This window comes from Embiotoca jacksoni, unplaced genomic scaffold (genome assembly GCF_022577435.1).
Source record: "Embiotoca jacksoni isolate LCO1_2020_lvr unplaced genomic scaffold, fEmbJac1.0.p SCAF_10, whole genome shotgun sequence".
In the NCBI taxonomy this organism is placed as follows: Eukaryota; Metazoa; Chordata; class Actinopteri; family Embiotocidae; genus Embiotoca; species Embiotoca jacksoni.
The window spans coordinates 5,667,978-5,691,920 of NW_027185230.1; the positions used below are offsets into that span (position 1 = coordinate 5,667,978).

Sequence of the window (23,943 nt, forward strand, 5' to 3'; positions counted from 1 at the left end):
TATTGGTCTGGCCATGCTCCATTGGGGATTGTTTCCAGTCGTTGCATCGTAATTAGTGTAGACCCCGGGGTAATTTAGAAAATGTAACCAATCGGCAATGACCAACATACTGTATGACGCATGTTGTGCGCCGACTCTTACCAAGCTGTAAACAACAGAGACCTTCCCCCAATGTGAGAAGTGTGCAACGTCATATCGATAAGGGACCTTTGCAGACTTCTGTATTGTGTATCGCTTTATCTAGCTCTACCACCGCCACCACTGTTGGAACTACATTTTGAAACAAACGATTGACTCAACGCTGTCACACTTAGCCCTCCCCACTGGTCAGTAATTGTTCCGCCCTTCAGAGTGGCTGGGCAAACCCTCATGCAAACAGGATTTCCAGACTATAATCACACTGAAGACTGAAACTGTGAGAAATAGGCAGAGAAAGAGATCTGCAGTTTCAAGAGGAGGCCTGCAGTCCAGTCTAAGGATGTCTCCTGCTGCAATCCTAACTACTGGACCTGCTGCGCCATACATTTAACATAAAGATCCCTTTATGTTTAATGCCCTACAATGTCAATCAATCCCTGCAACTAGTTGTAGTTGTTATTGTAGTTATGAGTAATATCATTTTTTATCAACAACAAAAATTCCAATACAAACCGAAGCACAAATGTGGATATTAGGTGAATGTGGTCCATAGTTTTAGGGTGTTTTCACACCTGAAAATATGAACCAAGGTCTGTATTGATCTGGTTTTGATTTCACACTGCAATTTTACGAGAGCACTAGCGAACTTTGCATGATATACCTACATCCTGTAGTCATCACCACCTGCCTTTACTTGACACTGGTTGGTTTGTAGACAGGCGAGTGACATCGTTGTGTTGTCAATTAAACCAGTACCCTTCTCTGTTTGAATGGAGAAGAAAAAAAAAGGAACAGATTTGCTCCGGTGTCACTATAATCTTACTATTATGGCACTTATTTTCATTTCAGACAAAAAGTTGTTTTTTTCAGTGACTTTTGTCCTTTTTTTGGTCAAGACCATTTGCACCTTACAAACCTGTTACTTCAGTTCGGACCAAACTGAAAAGTCAGAACAAACAAGACCTGTAACTTTTTTAAACATTTGTCATCAGCATCTTAAAAAGGAAGTAACAATAACTGTGTTGTTCCAAAACTGGGTTGAGAGTCATTTTCAGACAAACAGCTGTTTGCCATATTCAGCAGTGGTTAGTTCATACTCTTCATTCCTTGTCAGATGTAAGACCACTCACATATGCATAGAAGCTGGACAAACAAAACAAAAAATTCACATTACACGATGATGAAATATCCAGCTGAATTTACGTACATTTCTCGTAAATCAGCTATAAATTTAGAGCGCACTAGAGAACTTTGCATGATATACCTACATCCTGTAGTCATCACCACCTGTCGTGACTTGACACTGGTTGGTTTGTAGAAAATTTGTAAATCAGCTATAAACACAAAATCCCTACCTGCAGTACCTGCATACTGCAAGTATGTTTCCTGTCTAAACTTTATAAAACTAACTAGCAGCTTTAATAAGGCTGTGTGCTGTCAACAAATCTGAATTTAACATTAACTGATAAAAGCCTCCTGTTAGAATCCCTCAAGTTAAAATCAGATTGAGTCAATGCAGCCAAAAGAAAGACAGATCAAAAAAGATTATTCCCTGTGGGGAGAGGCTTCTTTTTTTTGTTGTTGTTGAAATAATGACAGCCTTGAATATCATGACACCATGCTGGTAGAGGAGAAATTAAGGGAGATAAAAAGAAATAAATTCTCCTCACAAATGATAGTCAAGAGATTGGTTCAAATCCTAATAGTCTGGTAAAGCTGCTGTTTTAAGAGGCTGCAAACAGTGCAGCAGTGAATGCAGCCATTTTTGTTCTTGTACGCAAAACCTGTAAAGTAGGTAGTCCTAGTTAGAATAATGAATGCCTGGAGCTCTGTGTGTTGCATAATCTCATCCAGGGTAAGTACAGGATATACTGTATCTGTTCTCCCAGTCTTCACAGCTCTTTAATTAATTTCTCATAATTTTTGCAACCTTTAACTTCCTTCCCCTCACCGCGCTTTCTTCATTCTCCCCATTTCATTCGTCTTCCTCTCCTCCCTTGTGTCCCATCTTCCTGTTGCGCTACATCCCACTTCCCTCAACCTATTGTTATTTCTATCTCCTTTCATCTCCTGTAAGAGAGACTGTAGTGGCACATGGCAGCAACAAATGATCATCTTGACGTTAAGTAACAGATGAAAAGAAAAAGCAAGTTACATGACTAAATAAACAAATCACCAGAAATAAACACTGCCTATCACACTGCCTCTGGCACTGAACCGCACGGTCCAGCTGCTCCAATCGGGGCGCTTTGTTTCGGTCATGTGACAGCACGGTCCCTCTGCTTTTCTCTGTTCGTGACAGGCAGGGTGAGTAAGAGAAAGAAAGAAAAAAAACAGACAAGAAACAAAGGAGCAGGGAAAAAGTGAGAGGAACAAAGATGGAGCGATACAGAGGAGGATGAAGAGGGTGAAAGGGGAAGAAAAGAGCTTTTGTGACACCGTGAGAAATAGGAAAGGGAGGGAGGAGAGATGCCGGTTTAGCGGAGAAGGGATGGGCGGGAGAGAAAAGAGGCTGAGAGGATGTGAAAGAGACATCAAAGACAGAGAGGAGGAGAAAACAGGGACGGGCAGAATGAGACAGGGAGATGGAGAGGATGCCTTTGAGATCTGTCTGTGAGGAAACGGGGGAGTAAGTGAAAACAGTAATGAAAATTACAGAAAGCTTGATACTCAGCGGGCTATTACGGTGTCTCTCTTAGGAGCACTCTGCCTATGCTCTGCTGCAGTGTGAAACAAATATACAGGACATGTTGTGATCATTTTTTTAAGTTGAGATGGTGAGGAAAAAATCTAATAGAACAAAGAAAAGAATCACATTGAAAGCAGATATACATGTTTTTTTTTAGGCACCAATAAGTGGAGACTGGTGTATGAAAAGAAAATGAATGACAGTATAGTAAAACACAAATGTAATAAAACAAAATAGGTCTTTTATAGAAGTTAGAATTGCTCACAAATACTGTATATTAATAAACGCTTTGTCCTCTTGACTGCATACAAGGACTTTTACATAAATGAAGAGTCATTACATTCAAGCCCTTACTGAACAAAATCCTGATTAAGCCCATTGCCTTCAGGTAACTTTTTCATTATTTCACAGTATACACAGATTTAAAATTTGGTGTCTGATGAGACATTCCCGCTGGGGCTAACGTCAACATGAAACTGCGTGTATTTGCTGTGATGGAAAAATTTTGATCATCTGGTCAACTTTCTGAAGGAGTGAAACGTTTTAGCGACTCTTCTGACGAAGCGCCTCCACCTGTTGTCCTTCTTAACTTTGCATTTGGTCTCGATGTTGACCTCTTTGTTGTTTCCCTCCGAGTCGATGGTCTGTGGACCTGTCATCCGCCCGGAGGGTGATTCCTGACTGGCTTCTTCTTGGTTTTAGTCTTCAAGGTCTATTATATCACTGCTGGTCTCATATAGAGACATTGATCAAGGCGTTCGAACTCCAAACAGATGTGGTCCTTGTGCAAGAAAAAGCCGTTGCATTCACGATATTGCAGGTTTTTGGATTCAGACACCTCAGATGCTTCAGCATGGCGATCTCCAATTTTGTCTGTTTCACTATTTCAGCTTGGCTTTTATTAATCGTTGTGGCCACTCTCCTGTTGCCTTCTGTGTTGCGGCATTTGGTTACAAAACCAAAGCTGCCCTGCCTGAGGAAAGCCTCCACTTTGTAGCAGTTTCTGAGTGTGCTTCCCTCATAAATCTGGAGCTCCTCTGATGTTCACTATTTGTTGTTCAGAAACATGTTGACGGGTGTTTTGCAGGAAATTGTTGAACGAGTTGAGTGTTGAACTGTTAAATGAACGCGAACGAAGAAACTGTTCCAAGTTGTTTTGCTTGCAGTCAGGTTGAAGGTCTGATACGCACTGAAAGATTCTCCACACACATGCAGCCTTTACATTATAAACCATCTATGACACTATTTCATCTTGTGTCGGTTCTATGGCACCCTATTGTAAACCTCATGTAAACAACCAGGGTGTCATTTTTTTATTCTTCTTTTAAATTAGTCCTGCAGTTTAAAACTGTTACCAGCCTCCTTCTTTCTTTTACTTTTTTTTACTTTTTCTTTTACTCATAGATGTATTACTTTGAGGTTGGACTATGGTTCTGGTTCTGGTTCTGATATAAGACGACATGAGTAGATGTCACCTGTCCATTGGCTGCCTGTTCACTTTCAAATTTGATTTGTGTATAAGTACTTAAATGGAGCAGCCCCGTCTTATCTGTCTGACCTGTTGGTCCCCACTGGACCAGCAGCTTTTAGTGGTTTTTAGATCCAGAATGAGTCTGAGGGCCTTTTAAAATTTTGCATTAGCTCTAATCCTCTTGTTGATTAATGGCATGTGGCATACAGCTTTTAGCTGCATCACCGCCACCTTCTGGCGGTAGTAACACATTACTACCAGGCAAATGTAAATACACAGGAAATTAGACATTGATTTTTTTTTTTTATTATGAGTATTCCAAATTTTAAAAGACGTGACCCTCTCTTCTTTTACCATCAAGTATTTTTAACTCGAGTATTAAGTCTTTGTCTCAAATTTGAAAAAAAAAAAAAAAAAGGAGAACAATAATGTGATTTTTTTTTATTACTGAGGGGAAAAAATAGACAACACTCAGATCCCATAAGGCTGCTCCAAATGCAGCACAGTAGAGCATCATAACTCAAAGGGGAAATGATCTAATTTGGTATAACAGTTGCGCTTATCTTACTCGCTTATCCTGAAGGACACGCAGATACAGTGTCACACTATCATAGCAGACAGTCACACTAATTTACAGTACATAACGGTCTCATTATGGAAGGTTGTCTGTAAGTGAGACATAAATTTCAGTGTAGAAGAAGGCATGACTTCAAGGCAGGAGCAGAAAGAGCATCAGTGTAAACCCCTCTGAGACTGCAATGGAGGATATTTCCTCTGAGAAGTGTGTGCGTGTGTGTGTGTGTGTGTGTGTGTGTGTGTGTGTGTGTGTGTGTGAGTGAGTGAGTGAGTGAGTGAGTGAGTGAAAGACTAAAACACAAAGAGAGATAGAGGAGAATAATGCAAAGTGTCCCGAGACATTTCTGATTAAGGACTTTCAGCTGACACGGTAATTAAATATGGAGGAGCTGCACACATCTTACACACACACACACACACACACACACACACACACACACACACACACACACACACACACATTCAGCTCCCCACTCATTTCAACACGTTATACTCTGGTTAGCTGCGTATAACTTACCAGAAGAGGTCATTTGCTGATGGTTAAATTGTCACTCAAACAGAGACTCACAGACTAATCAGAAACATTCCCTAAACCGGATCAAAATTCACATGTGCATGAATTTTAGATTATCACACAAGCAAATGCATGCACACACATTTCTCTCACCTCTACAAAGATGAAACATGGGATGATGGAGTAGCTGCGCAGGGTGTTGTTGGACGCCATCTTGTCTCCTGTCAGGAGACTTTGGTTCTCAGGATTCACAGCAGCTCACTCTGCAAGGACGGAAACATCAAGTGTCAGCTCTCATTATCTGATGATGACAGACATGCGCCAATGCCTAATTGACAAATAATTACATTTCAATAAATTGATGACATCTAATTGCACTTCCGAATGTCTCCCCATAACTAGAGTAGAATAAAGAATAAGGAACAACATCAGGTGAGGAAGGGTTTTCTTTCCTTAAAAAGCCAAAATCATTTCCAAAGTCGTTTTCTCTGCACATTGAGTAAAGTTGAGATGTCGAGCAAAAAAAAAAAAAAAAATCAAAAACACTGCCTCTGGAAAATCACTGCCAGCTCATCCAACCATCCATCCAACCATTTTAGCTGCTTATTCTGGATCCCAGAGGAAGAAAAGGACAAACAGAACAAATCAATTGACCCTTTTCCTTTACAAAGTCCTTCTGGGGGCTTCCAAGAACTCCCAGAACATCAACTGTGGAGAGTAAATCCCTGTGTTGGTATATGAAGGCCGTTGTTACAATGGAACAGTGAGAGCGAGGCTCCTCTTATTAGGGTTGGGGACCAGTTGCCTGTAAGTGAAGTAACAAGTCACACCAGCGTCACATTTAGCGCACCACCCCTAAATTAATACTTAAGATCTCCTTCCACTTAGTTGTGCTTCCTGTGGTTCAATTTAGCACCTCATCAATACAGTCAGGTGTGTTCATTAACTGAGAGGCAATCAGGGGAGACAGTCTTTCTCCTGCCTTCTGTGCAGGGAGCTTTTTACGACTTACAGCTATGGTTTTAAAGTTAGGCGTGACCTCTAGTGGTTTTTACATGTCGATAATCGGTTGCCCCGAAGAAGTGACACAGTTCAGATGATGTGAATATAATGACAGAGGAAGAGACTTGGGTGGATGGTTTAATAAGACAGTGGATAGTTGGCCTCCCGTTTGCAACTACAAGCCAGGACAGTTTTTTAAAACTGCATTTACTGTTACCTTGTCGACAAAGGTTGCACGATGCTGGTTGCTGGTGACCCGTGTTCCCTTCATTACTGTTCCCTTATCGACAAAGGTTTCATAACTAGTAGTAACATTAACACACAACGCGGTTCAAGTCATCATTTTAACCCAAACCATTATCTTTCTTTGACTCTGACCAAGTGGTTTTTGTACCTAAACATATCATATTTGAAGGTAGGAACTGTTGAGGAAAATCACTCAAAGTCCTGATCCAAAGTTTGCTGTGGTTGATGTTTCAATTGATATTTTTCATACCAGTACAAATGTTATTTTATACATACAACAATGGGCAAGAGGGCGGGGTAGACCGTACATAAACGCTGACCAAAAAGCAGATGACATCTAATGGTCGAAGAGACTGGAATAGAGGTGGGGTATGGTTTTCCAACAGATCTTTCTGAGGTTATGACTTGTGGTAGATAATTGACATTATCAAAGAAGAAAAGATCAAGGAGTTGAAAACTCCAGTTGGTGTTTGGTCACATTATTCATATGTAGTTTCGAACTGTAGTAATTTGTATATTTAAGATGTGTATTTCACTTGAAAGAATGGTCAAAGAATATTTTCTGTATTACAATTCCTCCTCAAAACAAACAAACCTACATGGTCGCATGCTGGAAGACTTGTTTAATCTGGCAGGGTTAGGGGGTTGTGCGCCATGCGGCTAAAACTGTTTAAAATTCAACAAAATACTATTTAAGGAAGTATCTGTCCAGGCCTTAAACACCCTGGGTAACACTACCTCTGAAAACGACCTACACACTGTGCTTTCTATAGCTTTACTCTGATGTTGCTGTAAGTTCAAACCTCTTTTGTTACATTTTAACAGCATGAAGTCCAAGACTACATGTGTCCTCAAGAAATATTCTACTAATCATATCAGATTTCTTAATGTGAGAACAAAACTGAATATATAATTAAACCAGGCCGTATTAATCACATTTAACAAAATGCAGTATAACTGCTCTCTCTACATTAATAGAACTGATCTTCTGCACTCAAACTGGCGCAGCCTCCGTTCTCCTTCTGTCATCTCGTTTTACTGCATTTCATTATGGCTTCTAATTGTCACAAACAATAACATGGAAATTCCCCATAGAGGATAGCAAGCTCATTTGCGAGTGTGGGAAATAAATATGTGGTGAAGAGGAGAATACTAGAGAAAAAAATAAACTGCTGTTATTTGATTTTCTGCCTCTGAACAAGGCTTAAATGGTTTCTCACTTATTCGTAGCATAGCTTTCAATTGCTGAGTGCTGACAGATGTATTTTACAGTTTCAGTGGGTGGAGATTAGGTAGGTTTAAAAAGTGTTAAAGGAAAGCCAAGATGTCTATCTGCTGGAGTAATTGTTGATTTATTGGTATTAATCAACAATGCTCAGACTCCCTGCAGTTACATAATGGTCATAAATGTGTTCTGGGGCTGTAATTGCCCTTAATTCCCCATTAGAAAGTAACGTTCCTAATTTGAGCTTCTCTTTGCCAACTGCGCAATTCAGAATGATGAGAGGCAGCGAGGGTGGAGGGGAGTGTGGCGAGGAGGAGGTTTGTTATCGAGCCAAGTTGGTGAGAAACGCAGCAGTGTGTGGAGTGTTTCAAATTCTACATTTATGTTTTTTTCCAACTCATGCTTTTTCTGTCTTTCTCTCTTTTTTTGTACCAGATGATTAATTGTTTTTGAACAATGGCTGCTTATTTTAAGCACTGGAGAGACGACTAAGCTACATTCAATATTAAATACCAAGACACATCATTTCGACTCAAATGTTAACAAAATTGCCACCTGTGTCGCATTTTATATGAAACTTGTTGGTATTCAATAGCAGTTCACAGCCTAAAATCCTTATTTTAACAAGACATTTCTGGGATGACTTGCTCTTATCTGAACAAAACAACACAAAATTCAACACCAACCCCCGAACAAGACAGTCACAGCAGCTGGCAGAATTTCACAGATCCCAAAGCTGATATCGGTGTCAACGTGGAAAATGTATTTAGAACTATAATGTCCACTTAGCTTTTCAGAAACGTGTTGGCAAATCATTTTCTCTTCATAGGTGTCTCTAATTACCACATAATAAGTATGTATATAATGATGAAGTTCATCTTTTCTCCTTCAACACTTGTCTGCAAACGTATTTGTCGAGAACTTAACTGAAGTCAGCAATCATTTCTGTTCTTTATTGTATTTCAATTTATTAAATCATGAATCTAGGAATACAGAACCTTTCCCACAAAAAGATTAGTTAAACCATGAAATGATGGCACGCTGGCTGCAAATCTTGTACTTGTGTTTTTGTCAGCTGCTCGATGATTTGCCAATTAAAGGTAATGCTCCAATTATTATAATATAATGGATATTTTTATGACACAGCTGTTATCCAACAACAATTAGAGTGAAGTCAATACTATGACGTTTTGGGAAATACATCTAGTCCCTTTCTTTTGAAGAGCAAATTATCAGTCATTATGTGAAACTGTAGCCAGAAGTCAGTTAGCTGAGAGCAACAATTGGAAACGGGAGCAAACAGCTAACACAACTCTGTCTAAATGTTACAAAATCAACCGACCAGCACCTTTAAAAGGTCATATGATTATTCAACCGGTTAAAAGAAGTACAAAAAATAGGATGTATGTTTTTTTTTTCCAATCCCCACCCCACACTTAGCTAAGTGGCTCCAGCTGTATTTTTAATGAATTAAATATGAGACTGTTATCTCATCTAACTCTCAGCAAAGTAACAAAGTATTCCAAAAAGTCCAAACTAACACTTTAAAAGGTCACCACTGAAGAAAAGACATCTCAATATTATATGAATTATATATTACACTTTATATATTAATATTAAATACATATTAAAATTAATATTAAATTCAATATGAGACTGTTATCTCATCTAACTCTCCGCAAAGTAACAAATTATTCCAAAAAGGCTAAACTATCACTTTAAAAACTCACCACTGAAGAAAAGACATCTTAATATTATATGAATTATATGTTACACTTTATATATCAATATATTACCTGTATAATGTATAAATAGCTAATATATTGTTGCAAAAGCAACAATGAAAAGCTCCCCCTCAGCTTCTTAAATAGTATTGTTTCCATACCAACAATCTGTAATATTCAGGAAGTGAGTTCAAAATTATTTCATGATTAGAAGCCGTTTCAATACACAAGCTTACTGTACGTTTGATGTCTGTATGTTTCCCTGAATATCTTTATGAGAGGCTATAATTTCACTTCCCTGAACATGTCATCTTCAATTAAACACACATGTTTGGACAAATTTGAAAGCTAATTAGCCTGGTTGAGAGCATTTTCCACCATGGCACAAGCTGTTTTGTAGCCGCACGTCCCCCTGTAGGCCCTTTGATTGTGATGGACTAACCCCCAGGACATGACATTTAATACCGAGGTCCAACACTGTGGTCACACTCTATTATAACTGAACCGGGACTACATGCAGCTATACAGATATTTAAGAGAGTCTAAAAATCAAAACTCCAAGTGAAAAAAAATAATTTTCCCCTCCTATTCGTTACAACAGACTAGTGTCTGCTTATCATGAAGAGTTTATTAAGCTGCGTTACCCCTTCACGGTTGGTCGTTTAGGAGAAAACTGCATCCCCAACACTATCAGCATAGTTGCTGCACTTGCTGTATTATAAATAGTGACTGAAAACGTCCCTTCTGCTAAAAGAAAACCTCACACGAAGCTTCACTGATCCCAACTCTCAACCCAATTTGAAACCAAACACTTCAATCTCACTGAGCAGACGTGATGTTGGCAGGTCTAATCAGTCCCTAAGTGCCTGTTCAATCTCATTTACCGCTCAATCCAGGCTACTCAAGACAACATTAAATAGCAACAACCTGATAGTCGGTCTCACAGCTCTCACGGTTGTTTCACTTGAGCGTCAGCAAAACAAATGTATGTATATGAAACACCGAATCAGCACAGAGACCTGCCACCCCACCATGTGATACTTAAATCGTTTTGCACCTGTGAACGTGCGACTGCAGGTAGCACAGCTGCTGCATCTTATATATACCTGCTAAGAAAAACGTAGCAATTTATCTTTGTCCTCTCTTGTAGGAAGATCAGTGCGAACCTCAGCACAGTGTCACTGCAGAGCTGGAAGGGATTCACTCTCCTGTTCAAGGACACTTCAGTGGTGAGAGTAGCTGTCAGGTGAGATTGAACTAAGGTTTTCCAGTCTGTGGATGGTCTCCTATTTCAATAATACTGCAGGCTTCCACCTGAAAGCCTTATGTGTCTAAAAAAAATCTGAAAAAAAACCACATTATTGCTAGAGAGGTGTGCAATCCATCTCAGTGCACATTAACAGTATCATCAGCCTCCAGTGACTCAGTGACTTTTCAGATTATGGCAGGTGGAGAAGCATCAACTGCAGAGAGGAAATGTAATAGTCATACTTGTACTATAGTAAAAAGCCTCCCAAAAATAAACGACCATACTAATCACATTTACACATCTGATACTTGAAAATGTGAGGTGATTTTTTTTTTTTTTAATTTCTCTAAAACCACCAACAGAAATTGAATTATTCATCATTTCTGCACCGTACACCACTGAACCGTGATTTCATCACGTCAGTCAAATGGAAACACTTCATGTAGCCAGCTGTGATTTTCTTTTTTATCTTTGTGGTAAATTAGATTTGTGTTTGAATTCTTCTGTAATCTATTGAATAGCTCCCTGTACATTCAGTAGTAATGAGCAACAGGGTGTATTTTTTTTTTACAGACTGATGCATTATGGGTACTTAAGATACCAGTGGTTCTCCACTGATCCAGCCACAGGACCAACGTTTTATCTGGAGTTGAGACCCAATTCTTTCAAATTTTTGAGCCACTAAAATTTATTTCACAAGCGTAGTGCAGTAACACAATATGCCTTCGAACAGGAAATTATCAAAACACTACCAAAAGTAAGTGCAACAAGGGCTCAAACCCAGTGACTTACAAAAAAGGCAGACAAATCTTGAATTACATGGACACATGCTTCTAAAACCAGTTTAAATTGGCGATGCTGTTCAAGTTTCAAGAATATATATAATCACTGAATATGAAATATTCATGAAAAAGGAAGAATTCTCTTAAATTAAAGGCGTAAATCCTAAACCTGCGTGCAAATGCTCAAATGAGAGCTAACTACTGATGCAACAATGCCAGCTTTGGTCGTTGCTGCTATGACAACCCTGGCAGCAAACGGCTACTCCATGCTGCATCATGGTAAGTAGAGATGCTGTAGATTAAGTAAACGTTTGAGCTTTTTTCTCTCAACTTTACATTTTGTCATGCTCACATCTGCAACCCACTCAAAATGGTCTGCGACCCACTTGTTGAGAACCACTACACCAAGCTGTACTGTAGCCTATATCACAACTTCAATTTAAAAAAAAAAAAAAGAAAAAAAAATCAGTATCCATCAAAGAGCAAAACAATACAGTCAAAAACACAAATTTGTTTAATTAACTGCATTTTGAAGATTTACATTTTATGTTTAGGCGCAAATTAACTTTAGTGAATTTGCTTGTTTTGGTAAGTAAGTAGTCCAAGATCACCAGAAAAAAAAAAGAAGGGTTTGTTTTTTTGTTTGAAGGCCAAGCAAAGCATTGACAGGATTTTGTTTTATTAAATGAGATTGTATCATGAATTTCTAAAGCTATCCCGCTGCTGCTGATCATACAGATGTTCAAGGAAGCAGTATAAAAGCAGCAGAGGGAGGGGGGGAGAGTATCAAAGTCAAAGTCTAACCAAAGGCACTGCAGTCGCAGTCTTAACCACAAGACAAACCAGCAAACAAGAACCCTTGGTAAACGTGGGAGTGTTAGGATTTAGGTGTGTCGGGGTTGTGTCCCACTCCATGTATTGTGGCCGCTCAGTTTTTTTATGTTAGAGATGTTTACCCCCCCCCACAGTAGCTGCTATTCATACCCTCCTGTATTATGCAACATGAGTCTCTTTTTTTTTTGCCTCCTGTTTCTCCCTGTCCCTATGAGAGAAGACGTTTATGCAGTCTTTTAATGTCATCATCAGTTATTTCTCTGACACTCAGTGACACCAGAGGAAACTAATACATATATAAGGTACAGCAATGTGCACTGCAATTCACCACTAGGACATTAAAAAGTGTCTGCCCAAGGACAACTTGTGATTTGATTAAAATGATTGTACTCTTAATGCTCCAAGTGTCCCTCAACACTAAATCTTTTGGGACTTCTCTATTTTTGAGGAAGACACTGTGCAGCCTAAGCTTCTATTTTGCGCAGGTCTGTGGGCAACAGTGCAGACAGAATAGATTAAAAAAAAACAAAAAAACTGGCAACTTGACAGCTGGACTGTGAACTTGATGAGTTTACTGGGGGCTCTGTGACAGATGATTCGAATCAGGAAATGTAAGGGGGGGCGCACTCAATGTCAAAGACTTTACACCACATCCATTTTATTCTCCCTCACCAACAGCCTCTGAGAAGTCACAGCGCTGAAAAATTGGATGAAGTCACAGTAAAGTCTGAACGTGATTTCTCGTTTTTCCGGTGCCTCAGGACATCACCGTTTCAAAAGACATTCCAAAGATCAGAACCAAGGAACATTTTTCTTCCAATTCCGGGAGCCTGTTAATTACAGTCGGATGAAAGGTGATCAGATCGTCTTCCCAGAGGCGAGCTCATCAAACGAGCTGCCTACAGGCCTTGTCAGGATTTATCAGTATCTCCTCCACTCAGCCACTCGCCTGTGATGACTTTGTCTAGACGTGACTGCTCTCCTCTCAGAGACAGCGAGGGCTGAGGGTGAAATATTGAGCCCGGAAATATTCTATCTGATTGACCATCTCCTGGTCTCCTGCTCAGTTGTTCAGCCTCGCTGTGATGACTGCCTCACTGTGACTTGACTGTCACAGTGACAGAGTTTGCGATAGAGCTGGGAGTCGGAAGCTGAGCATGGTAAAATGAAATATTACCTCCTGTTATCGCTGCCGACATGCTGTTGGTGTGGCCCTGATTTGGCCTTTTCTCCTGCACTGGAACGGAGCTGCATCCGTTGTTGAATTCCTACAAATGCCGGGATTTTGAAGCTGCAGCAGCTTCCTCAATGTAGTGATTTCAAAAAGGTAACAGTTTGAACTATTTGGACTTTTGAACAGTTTGAACTTCTACACATAAAGTAACAAGCTTTAGGTTAATGCGCCAACCTAGAAATCTGTACTGTTTAAACAAACAGTTTATCAGGACAAATATTTGACCCTTCCGCATGTCACATATGAGGATTATCAGCTTTTCAATGTAAATAAAATACTTTATTGTTTTGGACCTTGATCATACAAGACCAGTCATTTTAAAGTGTTACCTTGTGCTACTGGAACTTTATTTTTTTTAACATTTACCATTTCTATTTTATGAAATCTAAAATGAATAACATTGCAATTAAGTTAAGTTTAGAATTGTTCACAAACAGCTGCTTATTCACAAATCCTATAGTTATGCAGTGACATTATCATCCATGTAGAGACATGTTTCTGGCCGCCTGGTAGATATTAGTCCAATATTTACAATCTGCTCTCATCCCAGGATGTCAAATACTGCAATGTGGTTCCAGCATGCACAATGTGCCTTAGGTTTAGACACCAGAACTACTTGGTTAGGATTAGAATAACATCATGGATTGGGAGAAATTAAGTAATTTTGAGTTTGTAAGGTTTAGTACGTCACATAGGTTACATTATATATAAATATGTTTTGTTACGAGTAACTTACTCGTTACTTAAAAAAAAAAAATGAATGTAGACTCATGCTTTAATACAGACTGAAACTCTTGTTTCCTGGGTGAAAGCTCTGTTTGTTCTATCCGACCACCTCCGAACTCCTTACAATGCAGACTATCACCCTTTCTCCACTGACAGTACCGGCATTCACTTTTATTTTTTTGTTTTCCGTTGTCCGTGGTTGGTATATAGCACCTTGTTCCTGGTACTATTTTTAGTATCACCTCCCACAAGCCCTGCCCACCTGAAAACAAGGAAGTGTTGAGTGCAAAGCTCGTCCCTGAGGAGCTGTTCTCACAACATGAAGTTCAAAGGACACACACTGAACTTCATGAGCAATTTTGAAAATGACGTCACATCAGTTTCATGCGTGTCACTACATTAACTCCATCGCTTTGAAGGAGTACTATCTCCAGTGGAAAACAAAATCCAGAAACATACCGGATACCGAAAGCAAGTGGAATCGAGTAAAGTTAGTGCCATCAGTGGTGATGCAACTCTTTCTACTCCATCACATGACCTTCTTCTTCAGCCCTCATCATCACAGTGCCGACGCCTAAAGACACTTTGTGCATATCTCTCTGACACCAATAGCTTTGACAAAATTTAAGTATTTGACACCCAGGGAATAAGAACAGGTGGATATTTACCACCCTTTTAGCTCCGTTCCCGCTCTCCACCAACTCTTGAGGGAAATATCTGCTTCTATAACTGCTAAATGTTCCAATGTGTTGAACAGATAGATACTAACTGTTGTGTGTATCTGCTGTTTTGTGATGAACCTGTAAAACAACGCTGTGAGAGCAGTAGGACTGAATCAAAGCAGTAATGAGTAACGATAAGCTGAAACCCAGCACAAAAAAGTTCAGAAAACCTGAAGGAAGCTGAGCAAAATCTCTGGGCTCATCACGACTGCTTTCACATTTAACTGGGTTTTTTTTGTTTTGTTTTGTTTTTTTTATGAAAACTGAAACATGTTTTGCACTGAAACATGCCAACGTGGGCATGATTGTTTTGGATGGTAAAAATGCTGACATTGAATTTTTTTTTCCCCAATACAACTTGTTTATGAGTTGCTTTGTTCTGAAATGACAACTAAGAAAAATGCTTCATGGTCAACGGGTTATGTAGATCTCATTTTGCTTTTCCTCTTCATCCTCATCTGCTCACGACACTGCGGCGCGCGGACACAAAAAGCAAGATGTCCCATGGCAAACACTCTTGCCAACAGAGCATCTTTGCTGCTATTAATAGTCATTTTTCAATCTTCCTCTGTAGAGCCCTTAAAAGTGCTTCCTGGAAAATCAGTCTATTTTTTTATTGTTTTAAACTGTACAGAATAAAATGTATTACTTTGCTCCCAAAGCATTTGTTGACAAATCTGTACAACTTCTAAAGATCGCCCCTTCCACTGAACACACCCGGTTCACATTAATGGGAGTCCTTTAGAGGACTGTAAAACATAGGCATGCATATACACACACATAACCGTGTCAACATGAAGTAACATTGTCATATATCCTCTCCTATCTCCCTCCAGAACTAAACATGAGGCAGGACGCTGACTCACAGCAGACAGACTGAAAGAAACAAGAGAAAGAGACACAGAAGATGTGAGAGGGGACACAGAGGATGAAAAAGAAGAAAAGGTGAAGCAGAAACCAAGGAGGTGGTTCATTTGGGAAGGAAGAACTTTTGCTGCCTCTTCTCGGAGATTATTTTTGAGTTCACAAATGGTTTCTCCTCTTAATGGTAGCTGCAGTTCTCTGTGCCTCCATTTATCATACTTGCTATTTGCACATGTGGAAAGTTATTTTTAGAGCTCAGCATGCAGTATATGGATTTTAAAGACAGAGACTGTTTCTTATATTTTCTAAAGATGCTTATAGCTTACATTCAGCTGAGGTACTCAAGCTACTCAAGTTTGAAATGATGCAAACAGAATAAGAATAATTTCCAGGGTTTGGGTGTTAGCAGAAATTCCCTGTGTGGACATATAGGTCCGGTCACCTTTTATTGGGAATCAATTCCAGTCGTTTTGAAAGTTGGAGCAGCCCTTAACCACTCGACAGTGACCACCGTATGCACCAAAACTCTACCACCACTGCGATTACATTCAAGAAAAAAAGGCTTAACTTTAACTTCATTACACTGGGCCACACTGGTCACTGATTAGTCCGCCCTTCAGAGTGACTGTCCGGACGCATACATGGAAAGGCTTTCCAGACTATAATCACAGGGAAGAAATATGAAACTCTGGGCAACAGTCTGGCAGATCCAGGCTAACTCCCTTTTACAATTAAATACATGTAATAAACTAAGGGAGTAAAGATAATAACACAAATGCATAATTTAAAAGTGCCCGTGTTAAGAACAAAATCTTTAAGTCACATCTTAATTCACATCTGAGGAGCTCAGCTGGAAAATCGACACAACGCTCCCCAATGATCTGGAGTAGAGGACATAAGAATGTCAGACACAGAGACAAGAAGATAAGAAGCATGAGATCAGACACACATAGTTAGGCATAAAATAAGACCAGGAATGTCCTTTGGAACAAAAATCAGAACCTCTCAAGAAGGAAAAAACAAAACATTCCCCTGGAGTGAGAACATGAGGAAGAGAAGCCACGTATGAAGAAGCAGCAGAGACGAGCCAAAAATATATTAAGGTAATTTCTTCAGACGTTGCTAACTGGAAGAAAAAAAACGTGAAAACTGTGTGAAAAAAGTCTTCAAACACATTTCTGTATTTCCACATTTCACTGGGTTTTCCTCAGCTGCTAACCTGAGTTTCACCCTCATGTCTTTTTCCTGATTTAGCAAAGTGGTATTTGTCTCTGGCTCATTTTTAAATGTCAACATAGCCTTGATCAGTTCGGCTACACTGTCATATAACTGACACAGTTAATTTTCTGTGACTTATTTGTCACACAAATTACCCTACAGCTAAACAAACAGAAAGATGACAGATTAATGAGGTCACTGCTTTTCTGATTGCTTATGGTTTTCTTACTGACTTTTAATTGAGAGTTCATTGGTCAACAACCACAATTGCTTCAGATAAATTTGCATATGCATGAGTCTAATGAATCTAAATTTATAAGTTAGGGAATTGCATTTCTTTTCAAAAGTGTTCCAAGGCTTCGGCATGTGCTTTCACTCCATGTGTTGAATGCTCAATGACACTGTGCAAGTTATTTCTCACACTGCCTTGTTACATCTCCAGATTTCAGTCTATATTTAGATCAAACAAACTCTTGATCTCTGAGTGTTCAGCTATTTTTCATAAGAACGATCAGAACCATCCCTCTTGACCCAGCAGGAGATAAAGAAATGTTTCCACTTTTCAGATTTCTGAATATTCCTACAATATCAAGCTACAATAGCTTCTCATCATCCTTGCATCATTTAATTCACAAGTACTTTCTTAATCAAAAACATTAGAGCAGCTAAGGCAGCAGAGAAATGTCTGTCATTTAGTTTTGGTTATGCATCATATGAGGACATGTGAGATAGAGCTGCTGCTATCACTTTATGCCACCCATAAAACACAAAAGCCTGCTAGTTAGAGCAGCTTTCCCAAAACAGATATACTGTGTATCCAGTAGGACTGAGCGACACAAAAAAATCATCAAAAATCATATCTACTTTTTGGTGTTTTTAGGCTGAATACATGATATATATTCCAGTACTCCAGTACTACCTATAAAGTGGTATAAAGTTCATTTGTAAGTCGTGTTAGTCCCTATCAGTCGAAAGGGGAAAATCCTACAACAACCAGAATGCTTTGCAATCAGTCCCTAGGTTGCTTCCCTATTCTGCTGCTATAGGCTTGACTGTTGCCTCTGTGGCACTGGCCAACAACTGACAAGTCTGTGTCAAGCGGCAACCAACTGACTTCGCCCATTGGTTTAAGAACTGCCATTAAGAAGCCTCGAGTTCGGCTTTTCAGCCGTCACCATCTTGGTATTTTGGAGCCAAAAGGGACCATATTTGGACAAGCTGGGGAGAAGCAAGCAGTGGTTCTGACTCGGACACTACGCCCCGCCCACTTATAGCAGAAACCTGAATGCAACACAGGCCTGTCAATCAAACAGACACACCCCCCAAAACACAGCTTCTTGAGGCCTAATATCTAATAAATTATGGAATTATTTTCAGATGGACCGTCAGAAAACTAATAAGGAGTGACTTTAGTAAATGACACCATAATGATTTGTGGATTTTTTTTTTTTTTATGACTTTGTATTTCATGAGAGAAGTTGAATGAGAGTCTATGGAACTAGAGCAGTTTTGTACCAAACCCCTAGTGGCCCACAGTGGTATTACATCTTAAGGAACTTCTGCATTGGCTTCATTTTTTAGGTCCTAGAAGGCACGTCAACTTACAGTCACATTCTCACTAACTGGAATGATAAGAATATCTGACATGCTATTGTCTGGCTATTGGCAAAACCAGGCAAAAATATTCATGAAGTATCGTCGGTGTTATCATTCTTCCTATCTGACACCTAATCACCTGTGTGTATCAGCCTTCTGAGATGAGGGCAGGGCTGCTCAATCTCCAGAGGCAGGCCTTATCACAGCCTGTAGGAGCCAGTCATTCCCCAGAGACATCACAGTGACAGCTCTATTGCCCAATCAGGCCACCCCCCCCCACCCTCCTACTGCACTAATAACACTCCCCCCAAACATGTAGTGGTAATCAAATACCTGCTTGCAATGGACGATAGAATGGGTATGTGTGTGTGAGGCACGCCTGCATATATATAGCGCGTGTGCGATTGCATGTGATCAATAGTGAGTCTCTCGTGTGGAGTGGAGGAGGCGCTGGATATCAGACGTGAGTTCAAAGGTCATTGCTTTCTGCAGCATCACCACAATTCAAGCGCCTGCTTTTGTTTTTTTTTTAACAACATAAAGCATTTTATTGTGTCTTCCTGTAATTATTTCTATTTGTAACACATTTTGGAGCACCACCTTGCCACAAGATGATGTTCTCCATGTATATCATCACAGCTTGGTGGTGTTTTTTTCTGCAAAGAATTGCAAAAAACAAAAGAATCATCTTATTCTAAACAGCCTGAGTTGCATACTTTTTCTTTTTACAGTACATACTGCAGCCACCCTTACAAAGTATGTACTGTTACAAGTAGTATGCATACAATTGGGACATACTACTTTGTCAAAAAAAAATCCACCTTGAATTTTGACCTTCTTGGTCAAACCCATCATGATCCTTTCTGTGACATTTGAAATAAAAGGAGAAAGGATGCTATTTGGAACAAGTGGTACACTTCACGTTACTCTCCTTCCTAATGCCTCTTCTTCGTCTTTCTTTTGTGAATTGCAACCGGGCGGAGCCTTTGCACCACCACCTCTCTCGGCAGCTCAGTCGACATGATGTATATTGTGCTGCGCATATGATTGTGGGTCTGAACAGCCAGAGTAGCGTGCTGGCCTGCAAACTGCAAAACATGACCAGATATAGTGGGACATCTTGGTATTTTTGACATCCTTAGTTTCACATATTGGGACATACATCTGTGGTCATTGGAACCTACAGCAAGTGTCCTTGTGCAATCACTCACTACAGGTCAGGAGGTATGTTAAATTTAACATGTATATATTGATTTATCACTTGCTATGTGAGGAAGAAATCACACACCAGAGCTGAATTTCATTTTGACAAATATCACGGGATGCCCTTCTCTGCTGCGAGCTGCACTCTCCTCTCCCTTCACCTGGAGATTTAGGATGATAGTGCAAGCATATTTTAGCTATGAAATCGAGCCTGTAGTGCAGCTTTATTATAAAAAACCGGACATGGCTAGAGTGCTTCCCTGCAATGCATAATGTCACAGATGACTGACTGAATCATGCAGAGGGCACAAGGATTGTACATTTTATTGGGAAAAGGAAACCCAAGACGGTAACTGCAGTTGACCTATGAAGTATCATTTGGCATTGTTAAACTGAACTACACTAAATCTAACAATAATAAAAATGACTAAAAATGTGACAAAATTGGACGCCTTTTGGTCAAACTCAAGACATCAAAGTAGAAACATGTTGAAATGTTGGTGTAATTATCACTTTGATTAATTATAAGGACAGCTAAAAGGTGAAATTGACCTCAACTGTGACAGAAAATTAACGATGACAACAGTAACAATCACAATAGGTTACACGAGGGTTGATCCTGGAAGCGCTACATCAGAATCTTTTTGCAGCTGCTGATGTCATAGGCCTACATCACTACAGTATATCATTGCCAGCCAAATTATGTCATTGTGACCTCAGCCAGTTGTTTTTCCTCATAAGTCAAAAAAAAAACCCAGAGACATCATCTTTGAAGGAAAGGCAAAAACACACACATGCAAGCACCCTCCAGTGTGCAGTAGATGTTTGCATGTGACCACTATAAAGCTATAACATACAGACACACACATATAAATGCACCCTTGTGGCTTATAAAGGACGACAGGGTGGGTATAGTCTATGCCAAGAGGTGTCCTGTACTCGGTGAGACCCGCTGACAGCCAGGGAAAGGCTCACCTGATGCCCAGTCACCTGCCATCTGTCTGCCGATTACTACTATTCACCCGTTATATATGACGGGGACAAGCGTGAATACACCAGTAAAATATAAACACACACAGCAAACGCACAAATTCGCAGCAGGTTCCAGCTCCAAATAGCTGGTAGAAATATGTGCCTCTCCCTGGGTGGCTGATACTACCTTATTTTCAGTGCTCAGCCACGGGACACGAGGAGGATTCAATACAAATGGCAGCGTGCACACAATCAGTGAGGAGGAGCAAGAAGCAAAAGCAATATTTGCCTGTCTCTGGGAATACAGGCAGACAGGAAATAGTGTCCACTACTTAACATGCAGCCTGTGATTCAACAGAAGCAGCACTTTTTTCTGACAGTAGGACACCACTGTCTTCTGTCTACATTGACTTTTTGTTTGCTGCTGCTGGGCTGAAAATTGCAAAAAAATTTAGTTTTAAAGGTTTTGTTTTTTTTACTCTATATTAATTGGCCCTATTGCCTCACATCCAAACTGTGGCTGCTAATACAATCCTCAGGCGTTCTGACCTTATGTGATAGCAAAATAGCAACAGTGTGATGAGGCTATAGAAGATCAGAACAGACATTTACCCGGGTTAAAGATGCCCTGCCAGTACGTCAGACATGTTTTTATTCTAATCTTAATAAATTAGGTTAATCTGCTGTGTGTGGCCTATTGTAGTCAGTTCTTATCCAAGCTCAGGCCAAGGCTGCACAACCATGGCATCCTTTTTCAGAATATGATGATTGAAGAGGCAATCAGGAGAGGATGATGATACATGCAGCACTGAATTAATTTCAAGGTTACCCTACACCGCTCATCAAGGCTTCTAATAAGCATGGGATTTCAGTCATTCAGCGATCTGAAAGGCATCAACTGCATGTCTAAAGGTGGGTGTATGGGGTGGGGGGGGGGGGGCTGTTTGAGGAGGAATCGCCAGCCTGTGGTGTTGGGGGGCGGGGAGACGGGCCAAATTGTTAAAGCTGGACTGGAAACACATTTTGCTCGGCAACGGAGGCGGCACATTTGCGCAAATCTCAGTTTGCTGTGATCGTTGGGGGGGGGGGGGGGGGGTGCGCGGCGCACGAGGCACATGGATACGTTTAAAACAAAAATGCATATTTGTGTGTGCGTAAATAAGCGCCAGAGGGAGGTCACTGTTGCTGGTAGAGACAGGTGTCTGTAAAATGCCAATTCGCTGCAATCATTAAAACAGTATCTTCAACACATCCTCCACTTAATCTAAGGAGAAATCCTGTTAATTCACAAACGCAGTCTTCATCACAAGCTCGGATCAAATGAGAAGACTCCTGCGTTGCGACTTGATTGAGGTCCGAACTTGCATCAGCAACAGACAATAGCTACACAGTCCCGTTTCCTCTTATTTCTTCCCCCCTCCTCCCCCTCACGGCATCTGCACGCAGCGCAAACACTTACCGCGATGGGTTGAAGCAATAATCCAGAGAAAAGGCGACTCCATTAAAGAAGAAGGAGGAGGAAAGGAAGCCGTGAGCAGCACCCCTACTACTACTAGTACTACTACTCCATCGGCTCGGCTAAGACGCCGCTCTCTCCGTTTGTGATGTGGATCACGCAACGTGCGAGCCCATGAGGATGGATGCTGTGCCTTGTCGGGGGGCGGGGACAAGACGCGTACTCGGCTCCGGTGGAGCGTATGTAATTCGGCGTAGGGACCGTGTGTTACAAGCAAGTAGGCTGTCTCGCCCGCATATTCCCTGCCACCCTGCCCTTGTAGACCTCCACGTTTTTTTTTGTTTTTTTTTTTATGGAAACGCTCACATTTCCTCAGAAAGGCAGCCGGTTGTCTCCTCGGGGTCGCTGAATATTCATGGTGCTCCACACGTTCACAGGTGGAAGGTTCTCTGAGTTGTGGCTGTTGCTGCATAGCGATTGGATTCTGAGGATCTTTGCTTGGTACCAAGACATTGAATAAGGCTTTTGTACTACTGTGGAAATCCATATAGGCTATTATTATCATAAATAATGTGGTTCAAAATGTTCCATTAAATGGACTACTAGATTTGGTAATGATAAAATGCACACACACACACACACACATCAAATCCAAGGATGCAATTATTTGAAATTTGTCAAGAATTAAAACACAGTAAACTAAATCATGTCATGTGAAATGCTAACATCTCCTTTAAAGGGTGACTTCAAAGATTTTCAACATGCTCTCTAAATGGGACGCATGTGATTATGTCTCATTTCCCTCCAGTATAGACAATCCCCCTTTGCATCTGCCTGCAAAACTCCACCAGAACCTGTACACGATGATCTACAGATCTCCGAGTCTGCAGGGGTCTCCAACCTTTTTTTCTTCTGTGATCCACTTTGACAAAATGAAAGTATAACATGTATTCACCTAGCTGAGCTCCACCAAACCAGCTGAATAAGCATCTTTTATGTGAACAATGACCAAGCTGATCCTCAACACAAACCCTTGCTGTAGACAGACCGTAGACTGTATATAAAAGTGGACGTTGCTTCCGGGTCTGTCAAAAGTGAGGCCGATGCACGAGTACCATGAAGTTCAATACCACTGAAGGCCACTAGGTGTCGGCTCCAAAGAAAAACTCTTCTGCTCCAAAGACTTCCATTGAACTTCTTTGAAATACAATATCAATCAAATTTTTTTCCACAAGTCATAATGGTGTCATTCACTAAAGTTACTCCTTCTCATCGGTTTTCTGACGGTCCATCTGAACATATTTCCGTCAGTAATTATCTATTAGGCCTTAAAAAGCAGCATGTTTAGGGGGTCGTGTCTGATAGATTAAGAGGCCTGTGGTGCAGTCAGGTTTCCGCTATAGGTGGGTGGGCGTAGTGTCCTTGGGTTCCCAGACAGATAGCATCAGATTCACTGCTCGCTCCTCCCCAGCTCGTCCATATATGGTCACCTGCGGCTCCAA

The 23,943-nt window shown here is 40.4% G+C and overlaps 1 protein-coding gene across 3 annotated transcripts in view; it reads right to left on the minus strand.

Moving 5' to 3' along the window:
• Positions 1-23,943, minus strand: part of plppr1 (phospholipid phosphatase related 1) — an 81,795-nt gene that overhangs the window by 27,969 nt on the left and 29,883 nt on the right. Inside the window, exons 1-2 of one of the 3 annotated variants that reach the window (XM_069162569.1) lie at positions 22,445-22,647; positions 5,542-5,651 (exon numbers count right to left, since the gene is read on the minus strand). In XM_069162569.1, coding sequence (XP_069018670.1) covers positions 5,542-5,601 — 60 coding nt within the window. In that variant the 5' untranslated portion in view covers positions 5,602-5,651; positions 22,445-22,647. Of the gene's footprint in view, positions 1-5,541; positions 5,652-22,444; positions 22,657-23,943 lie in introns of those variants that run through there. The other 2 variants (XM_069162587.1, XM_069162578.1) reach the window with 2 other exon arrangements.